Genomic DNA, 8,838 nt, shown 5'->3' with positions numbered 1-8,838 from the left:
CCGCCGCCCCCCCCGCGGCCCGCCCCCGCCCCCCCCCCCCCGCCCCCCCCCCCCCCCCCCCCCCCCCCCCCCCCCCCCCCCCCCCCCCCCCCCCCCCCCCCCGCAAGATTGGCTGAACTGGGAAGGGTAGAGAGGGAGTCTCACTGCGTGCCTGCGCCACAGCCCGACCATGGCTTGCCAATGTCGTACAGCTCCGAGGCCGATCGACGAGAGTAAAGCGCGTCGCGCCAGCCGGGATCGCAGTGGAAGATGATCTCGTCGGGAAGTCCACTGTTGGAGTAAACGGCATCGTAGTCATCTGCACCGATGTCAGATCAGCACCCCTGGTCCAATCACCAATATGATGCGTGATCAGGCAAGCCAGTAGATAATTTACGTGCCTCGGATGCTCAACCGGTCAGGAACAACATATGTAGAGCGCTTCTTATCGGTGAACAGCTTCTCGTACCACCTCCGACTCCAGATGAAGCGGAAGTCGTTAGTCAAGACGTCGCGAGCGCTTTTGGCGAGGTCAAGGGCATCGGCATAATCTTGCAGGATAAAGGGTCCCTCGTTTGGGCAATCGGGCACCGCGAAGGGTGGGCCGCCGGGCACCGCAGGGCTGTTCCATGAGGTGTTGATCACAACTTGCGTCGTTCTAGCGAGCGCGAGAGGGAGGAGTGAGATGAACACTAGAATGAGTTGCACTGGCTGTGCGATCATGATGGGCAGGGGAGTCTTTGAGATTCTGTAAGTGGTTCAAGGCAAGAAATGGCCAGAGGTGGAGTGACAGCTGGGGATGTTGGTTTTACCTCTTTGAATAGATAGGTTGAGGTGGTATAGATAGTTGTTGGTGTGTAAGACAGGGAACCAGAAGGGGGGGGCGCTGACTCTCCGATCAGGGGGACCGGGGAAGACTGCCAGCCAGCCTACTCTTTCAACCACCGCTGTGAATTAGCAGGTAACCGCGAGATGCCATAAAACTCAAACCGCAAGCCCGTCAGCCGATAAGCGTCAAACTATTTGGAGCCTATGCCTCTATGGGCGACCGTACCAGGGGCGCTTATTCATCGACAGCTTGATCACGGTGTGATCGGAGGGTTGATGACAGGACGCCTAGTTGAACCAAAAAGGGAAGGGACTGAGTAAAGCAACGCTACGCCAAGGTGGTATTCTGAACCAGGAATGCTGCATCATGCATTCCCATCACGCCCTCCCACTCCCACCCTCGTTCACAACAATATTGCCTCGCGGTGGTGTCGTGGAGAGAAGCACGACAGGCAGCGCAGCCTGCGCCATAGCCCCATGTCGGTTAACATTGCCAAAGACAGCAACTTGGATTGAAGCGGTGTGCCAAGGGCATGAATAATCATCACATCCTAGAGCGGTGTCATCTGTCAGGAATGGGGGCGTGAAGAACAACTGATCACTGGCCAACATGGATGGAAAGCCGGGAAACGCGGAATCAGAGGAGGCAGGGCTGGCGAAGAGCATTTGTCATAGTGCTAGTGTGGCTTCCCCTCGAACCCTCACAGTCCTGACTCTAGATAGATATACGACCGTTTCTCACAGTGAGGGAACGAGAGTACTCACTCACAACCGTGACCGCCAGCCTCTTTGCAACTGGGCTTCTTTGCGTTGGCAACGGTTGCCAAGATGCAGCTCTCAACATACTCAAGCGTAGTGCTTGCTCTGCTAGCACAATGCATCTTTGCAGCACCGGGGACCTCCTCGGCGTCGACTACCTCGAGGCCGTCCAACTCAACCTCGTCCACCTCGAGGTCGTCTAACTCAACCTCGTCCACCTCAACCATTGCTGTACCGGATGGAGTGACAGTTCCCGCCGGGTATAAGCCGTCCCCACCGGTTCCACCACCGAAATACATGGTGGACAACACGAACAATTACTTCCATGCCGCCCCAGACCAGTACTCGCCAGACTTAATCGAAGTCACCCCTTCCCCTAACATCTCAACTTCCGTTGTTGTTGAGAGGGACCCCAACATCAATATTGTGGAGAACCGCCAGGCGACAGGGAGCTCATACTGGTTGGCAAACATGGGACACGGTACAGTAAGTCTTACCACCTGATTGTGTAGAGTGTAGGGAAAGCTCCCGTGCTGATTTGGCATAGTTTCCGTATGCGCCGTCAGGCTACCCAGCTTGGCGTAACGTAAAGGAGTACGGCGCCAAGGGAGACGGCGTGACGGATGGTAAGCAGACGGGTGTTCCTACTTTAACTTTAAGCACATATCTTGTTGCCGACACTCACACTCTCCCAGACACCGAAGCCATCATGAGCGCGGTCACGGCGGGCGGCCGTTGTGGGCAGGACTGCGGCTCGACGAGCGTGCTCGGGGCCGTCGTCTTCTTCCCGCCGGGCACGTACATGGTGTCGTCGCCCATCATCCAGTACTACTACACGCAGTTCATCGGCGACCCGACGGGAGACAAGCCGACGATCAAGGGCATGTCGACGTTCCAGGGCATCGCGCTGATCGACACGGACGTGTACATTCCCGGCGGGAACGGCGACGAGTGGTACATCAACCAGAACCAGTTCTTCCGGCAGATCCGCAACCTCAAGATCGACCTCACCGACATGCCCAACGAGAACACGTCGGGCGACCAGACGTACGTGCCGTGCGGCATCCACTGGCAGGTGGCGCAGTCGACGTCGCTGCAGAACATCGACGTGGTCATGCCGCTGGGCGGCGGCACCACGGCCGTCGGCATCTTCACCGAGAACGGCTCGGGCGGCTTCATGAGCGACCTGACCTTCTTCGGCGGCAACATCGCCATGCGCGTCGGCAGCCAGCAGTTCACCGCCCGGAGCATCACCTTCACCCTGCCCGCCATCGCCGTGTCCATGATCTGGGACTGGGGCTGGACCTGGCAGGACATCTACGTCAACGCGGCCTACATCGCCTTCGACTGCACAAACTTTGGCGGCGACGGCCTGCAGGGCACCGGCAGCCTCACCGTCGTCGACTCGCACTTCAACTCGGTGCCCTACGCCATCACCGTCGTCGCCGACACCAGCAAGCGGCCCGCCATCACCATCGACAACCTGCTGATCGAGGGCAACACCCCGTCGGTGGTGCTTGTCAGCGGCGGCGACACCATCCTGGCCGGCGTGACGGGCGGCTCGGCGACGATCCAGTCATGGGCCATGGGCCGCCGGTACACCGACATCGACGGGTCCGGCTCGTACGTCACGGGCAACATCGACCCGCCGCCCAACAAGCCCGCCGTGCTCCTCGACGGGGGCTCGGGCAAGTTCTTCACCAGGTCGAAGCCGCAGTACGAGGGCCTGGGCACGGGGTCCTTCGTCAGCGTCGCCGACTTCGGCGCGACGGGCGACGGCACGGGCGACCAGAGCGGCGCCATCAACGCGGCACTGTCCGGCGCCGGCGGGAGGGTCGTCTTCTTCCCGGCGGGCGTGTACCCGGTCGGGTCCACGGTCAACGTCCCCGTCGGGTCCCGCATCGTGGGCGAGGCCTGGCCGCAGATCATGGCGTTTGGAGCGACCTTTAGCGACGCCCGCAACCCCCAGGCCGTCTTTCGCGTCGGGAATCCCGGCGATGTCGGAGATGTTGAAATTTCGGACATGATGTTTACCGTGCAGGGCCCCAACCCCGGCGCCGTCCTCGTCGAGTGGAATGTCAAGGAGGGAAGTCAGGGAAGCGCTGGCATGTGGGACTCGCATGTCCGTATCGGTGGCTCTGTCGGATCGAACCTGCAGACCGAGCAATGTCCCGCGTCGTCAGCCGTCGACAGCAACTGTTTTGGCGCCGCGCTCATGATGCACGTTACATCCGGAGCCTCCGGGTACTTTGAGAACAACTGGTTGTGGACTGCGTAAGTTTGTGACTGCTCCGAAATGTGGACACGCTGCTGGCAAAAATGGAGAACTAAAGCTGACCAACATGTGTCGAACAGAGATCACGATCTTGATACTCCCGCCCAATCTCAGATCAACATCTTCACCGCTAGAGGTCTCCTGGTTGAGGGCGACGGGCCTACGTGGTTCTGGGGAGGCGCCTCGGAACATGCCGTGCTGTATCAGTACAACTTTGACCATGCGTCCAACATCTACATCGGCCACATGCAGACTGAATCGCCGTATTACCAGCCAACCCCCACCGCTGTGGATATCTTCCCGTTGGGGGTCTATGCCAGCGACCCCGAGTTCGAAGACTGCAACCCGGCGGACCATCTTTGCCTCCTCTCGTGGGCCCTCATCATCCGAAACTCGCACGATATTCTCATCTACGGTGCCGGCCTGTACAGCTGGTTCCAGAGCTATGCCCAGGACTGCCTCGGCGGGGAGAATTGCCAGCAGCGCATCGTACAGACGGACTATTCGCAGGGTATCTGGATGTTTAGTCAGTACACCAAGGGGGTGCTTGAGTGCGTCTCCCCGCTAGGAGGCATCGCTCCGACAGTCCAGCAAGACAACCGCAACGGCTACCTCACGGCCATCAGCGCCTGGATGCCACTGGCTCTCACCGGCGCCAACATTGGTGGGTTCCAGCCGATATCCGACAACCCAACCCCCGACGGCCTGCAGCCGGTTCCCGGCCTCTCAGGCGCCTGCGGCGACATCCAGTGCGGCCAGACCATGACGATCTCGGATCAGTGCGCCAGCGCAATCGCAAGCCTCCCCACATCGGGCGCGAACAACAACCCCCCAGGTCCGGAGAACTGCCAGGAGACGTGCGACATCTACCGGCTCGTCACCGGCACATGCTGCGGCACAGGAGGTTCCCTCTGTTTCGGCATGGAGATTCCCCCGGGCCAGTCCGTCCCGGCGCCGTTCCCGATCACGTCCGGCTTCGCGCCCCCGTCCGCCACCTACAGCGCCCCCGGCGTCGACTCGTCCGGCCACCCGACGACGAGCACCTACGACCCAGACCACACGAGCGACCACGACTTTTTCTTCCCGCCCTTCTGGATCCCCATCCCCGTCGGCGGCCCGCCACTCGTCGTCCCGCCTCCGGTCGACCTGCCCGACGACCCAGCGGGCTGGCTGTTCATCATCGACGAGTGGGACGCCAACAGCTGGGATGACACTGGCAGCCCCACCGACACCGACGCACCGCCCCCTCCAGCCTCGTCCACGACGCCGCCGCCGCCCCCGCCAACACAGACGTACACGCCCCCAGCGGCCGGCCCATTCGGCGTGCTGGTGCCCAGCGGGCACGGCGTGGACTGCCACACGGACGCCGACTACACGGACCTATCGCAGTGCTACGCGCACGCCTTCGACGGCTTCGACGTGGGGACGACGTACAGCAACAACGACAACATCTGCTACGGCACGGGCGACGTCATCCCGGAGCCGGGGGACCCGCCCATCGGGGGGTACTGCGTGCTGGCCTCGTCGCCGGGCTGCTCGCTGGTGTGGGGCATCGCCAACTCGTTCGGCTCCTCGCCCATCTACCGCTTCACCGGCCAGCAGCTGCGCGACTTCCTCGACGACGCCAGCTCAAAGTGCGGGAATGGGCCGGCTGCGGCGATCAGCACCACGTCCAGGGACCCGAATGATGCTTCGCTGGGGTGGTCGATGAGCTTCTGTCTTGTGCATGATGGGCAGGAGGCGGCGTGCGGGACTAATCAGGGATTTCCTAACCCTTGATGGTGCACGAGGAGAGGAAGAGGTGACACCAGTCGCACGTTCCGCATTTGTATTGGATAGGTACATATATAGGTACCTAGGCAAAATTTCGGTACACGATACATACATATCTCTCAAACGAGGTTGTGGCCTACCTATATGGAATTCTGATTTATTTCACAATTCTACTAGATATTCACTGTGACGTCTTAAATATTGCTTGCGCCGTGAGTAAAGCACCAAGATGTCCGGGCTACTAATAAGAGAGCTTTTCATACTAGCATACAACTTCCAACGACGAGATGTCGCACTTTAACCTCCTCCTGATGCCGTCCCTGAGCCCCCCAATGAAGGACGCACAATCACCGACTTCATCTTGAGGGCCGATTGGGTTGCGTACAAGTTAATTAATTAGGAGTTGGTGAACCCGGTTATGTATTGCTCGATCGACAACCGCAGGCACAAGGTTGGTGAGACCAAGCCCTACCTCTTACCTCCGTCACTATGATCAAAACATGTAGCAGGGGTATATGACTGGGCATCACGGTAATGATCTCACCTTGCAGCCACGACTACCAGACTCCGGGGCCAGGCAGTGGATACACGAGAAGTCCACCGGGTACCGAAACTGGAAGGTCGAAATCCCGCTCCGGTCCCCGAATACAGGGTTATCCACCTTTCCCTTGGCAGACTACCTCCCAGTGTTCGAAATATCACGTCGGCTGACCCGGGATTTGCCCCCGGATCAGCTGCACTTGTCCGCAAACCGGGACACACCTCAGGGACTTCCATCACCACTATCCCAACCATGACCCCAGGCCCGAGACCCACCACCGATCCCGCCGAGCCTTGGCCGTTACGTGGCGTGGTAGGCCCCGTCCGATGTATAGTGCCCGGTCCACCACCTAATTAGATGTTGGCCATGCTGTTGTCCGGGCGGACGCAGGCTTGCGGACAACCACGCTCCCGAATACCATGGGAGCGTCCAGCATCTCCCGCTCGGGAGGGTGTTGACGACCTAGATAGTTGAAGAGAAAAAGCCATGGATGGAGTCATGGGGCGGGACGCGAGACAACGAGAGCTTCCTTCTCCTCCTTGGGACAAGATATAAGAGGATCAATGGAACACGCCCAGGTTGAAATCGACTCAGATAATCACGCCCATATCTCACCTCACTCGATTCCTTGCGCCGCCGTATTTACTCTTACGCCCTTCACTTCGTCAGTGATCCACCCGCCACACCCTCTTCACCCACCATCGGGACTATTTACATTTTCATGACCTTTCTTGGCTTCGCTGTCTATGACTGCTGGGCAACGATAATAACATCGTTGGTGGGCGGGAGAAATTGACTCGCGCCTCGCACGAAACACAGTCCATGTATATAACTTAGAAGTTCGGCAATACCTGCAGGCCAGAACGAGTCTCCTGTATTTTGCATTTGGGGGCTGAATTTGAGATGCATTGATCTCCAGCCCTCTCCTCATTCCAAGCTGTCTCGTTTCAGATACCTCGTGGGAAATGGTTAACAAGATCTTAGTCGAGACCAAATTTAAACGCGAGCATCGTAGCTAGCCGGAAGCTATCTTGTTTCAAAATCAGGGTTCTAACGAGTGCTTGGGGGTGTGAAATAAATCTCCAAGAGATGTCCACTACCAACTTCAGGGACTTTTGGGACCACCATGTGCATCATTAGGATCTCAAGTCTGTGCTAGAACTAGGTCAAGGTAGAACAGAGGCCATGGTTGCGAAATAGTATTTTGGATTGCTTTGGTTCTTCAAGACCAGGGAATACTACATACATACGGAGATATTTGCATCCCCCAAGCAGTAGAAATACAAGGAAGAAGCAAAAAGAGGAAAAATCTCAAAATAGCCAAAAAGAGGGGAAGAAAGTAAACAAAAAGACGCTTGTTACATATCCTCAAATATGGAAGGATGTTTTCGAGAATATTTACTGGTGCGGCTCGAAACAAAAGAGTTCGGACTCGGGTGTCGAGTGTCCTAGTCTCTTTGTCGTCGAGCCGGGTGTTGATTTTTGTCGTGTGTCGCACATTACCAGTCCACCACAGGACCACAGTTTGACCTGAACAACATGGCCATGTTGCCGCCTGCTGTGATCCTTGACAATTGGTTCCTAACCCTGATATATATATTCATTACCGGACTCACCTACTCGCCCATTCACCATGTCTACTCACCTGCCACTCACCTGTCCATCCTCCTGCCCACCCCCCTGCCTATCCACTCCCACCTACCGCTACCCACCTAACGCTGCATGTTCGCCCACTCGTTTTGGGGCTCACTGTATATACTTACGTGCAAATCCGGTCAACATTTCTTCTTCCAAGGTCCTCCTCACCCTCAGACCAGCCATTGATATTTCCCCAACCGTCTTCATCTACTCTTCCTAGGTGCTTCAAGGTGTATCGATCGCCGAGTCCTCTGCGGTGATCTACAGCTGCAACGGTGACGGAATGCTCGATGCTGATACACTAACTGCAAACCTAAACAGAGAAAGCTTACCCCTCGGGGGATAACACACGGCCATATACACGCCCCCAACCACCCTCGCAACACTCCCCCTCCCCAAGGCAGCAAACAACCAACCCCCCTCACAGCTTCCCCACACTCCTCAACCCCCTCTCCCCATCAACCAGCACACACCACCCCTCCGAGCCCCTGCCCCCCTCCCCCGCAACGACCGCGCCCCCGAACCCCTCCCCCTTCCCCGCCCTCGCAAAGCGAAGGACCTCGTCGTCGAAGGTGCCCGGCTGGAGCCACACGGCCGGGACGCCGAGGGCGGCGGCCTCGCGGAGGACGGCGAGGGTCGCGGCGGGCGGGGTGATGATTGAGACGGAGGTGGTGGACGGGGCCGGGAGGGCGGAGAGGGACGGGACAGTGGGGTGGTCCGGGCCGCCGTTGGGGAGGGTGATGGCCGGGGCGGTTGGGTTGATAGGGGTTACGGGGAGGGAGTGGTGGACGTACCAGGCGAAGACTGGGTTGTGGTCAGTTTTGGGGGGGTTTATGGTTTGCGGGTTTATCATGTGAAGGAAGGGTTCAATCTCATGGGAGAAGTGCTACCCCAGAGGACGCATGTGAAGCAGACAGACCTTTGTGGCCGTATTTGGCTGGGTTGGAGCTGGCCCCGACGACGGCAAAATGAGGGGACGAGAAAAAGGTCCGAACGGCGGCTTCGGTGGCCATGATGGCGGTATGAGTGTTGATGGAGAGGTCCG

General features: G+C 58.5%; 3 protein-coding genes across 3 annotated transcripts in view; 1 reads left to right on the top strand and 2 right to left on the bottom strand.

Moving 5' to 3' along the window:
* The window catches only part of QBC33DRAFT_585225 (uncharacterized protein), a gene marked incomplete at its 3' end in the record, with an annotated part of 1,617 nt that extends 432 nt beyond the window's left edge, over positions 1-1,185 (bottom strand). The window contains exons 1-2 of the mRNA XM_060431427.1: positions 377-1,185; positions 145-270 (exon numbers count right to left, since the gene is read on the bottom strand). Of these exons, the coding sequence (XP_060284444.1) occupies positions 145-270; positions 377-702 (452 nt within the window). The 5' untranslated portion in view covers positions 703-1,185. The remainder of the gene's footprint in view (positions 1-144; positions 271-376) is intronic.
* Positions 1,186-1,863: 678 nt separating this feature from the next.
* QBC33DRAFT_558392 (glucan 1,3-beta-glucosidase) lies at positions 1,864-5,620 on the top strand (the record flags this gene model as incomplete). The annotated part of the gene is made up of 4 exons (XM_060429877.1): positions 1,864-2,052; positions 2,114-2,192; positions 2,262-3,840; positions 3,922-5,620. The coding sequence occupies 4 exons, from the start codon at positions 1,864-1,866 to the stop codon at positions 5,618-5,620; spliced, it is 3,546 nt and encodes a 1,181-aa protein (XP_060284443.1).
* A 2,594-nt stretch (positions 5,621-8,214) lies between these two features.
* QBC33DRAFT_558391 (NAD(P)-binding protein) lies at positions 8,215-8,806 on the bottom strand (the record flags this gene model as incomplete). Its single annotated transcript, XM_060429876.1, has 2 exons — positions 8,215-8,597; positions 8,713-8,806. 2 exons carry the CDS (start codon positions 8,804-8,806, stop codon positions 8,215-8,217), a joined length of 477 nt encoding a protein of 158 aa, XP_060284442.1.
* Between the last annotated feature and the right edge of the window lie 32 nt (positions 8,807-8,838).

The sequence above is a fragment of the Phialemonium atrogriseum genome (genome assembly GCF_030411735.1).
Source record: "Phialemonium atrogriseum strain 8032-3 unplaced genomic scaffold QBC33scaffold_10, whole genome shotgun sequence".
Lineage (NCBI taxonomy): Eukaryota > Fungi > Ascomycota > Sordariomycetes > Cephalothecales > Cephalothecaceae > Phialemonium > Phialemonium atrogriseum.
The sequence above is the reverse complement of the archived record's forward strand: the minus strand, read 5'-3'. Positions and strand labels throughout refer to the sequence as shown.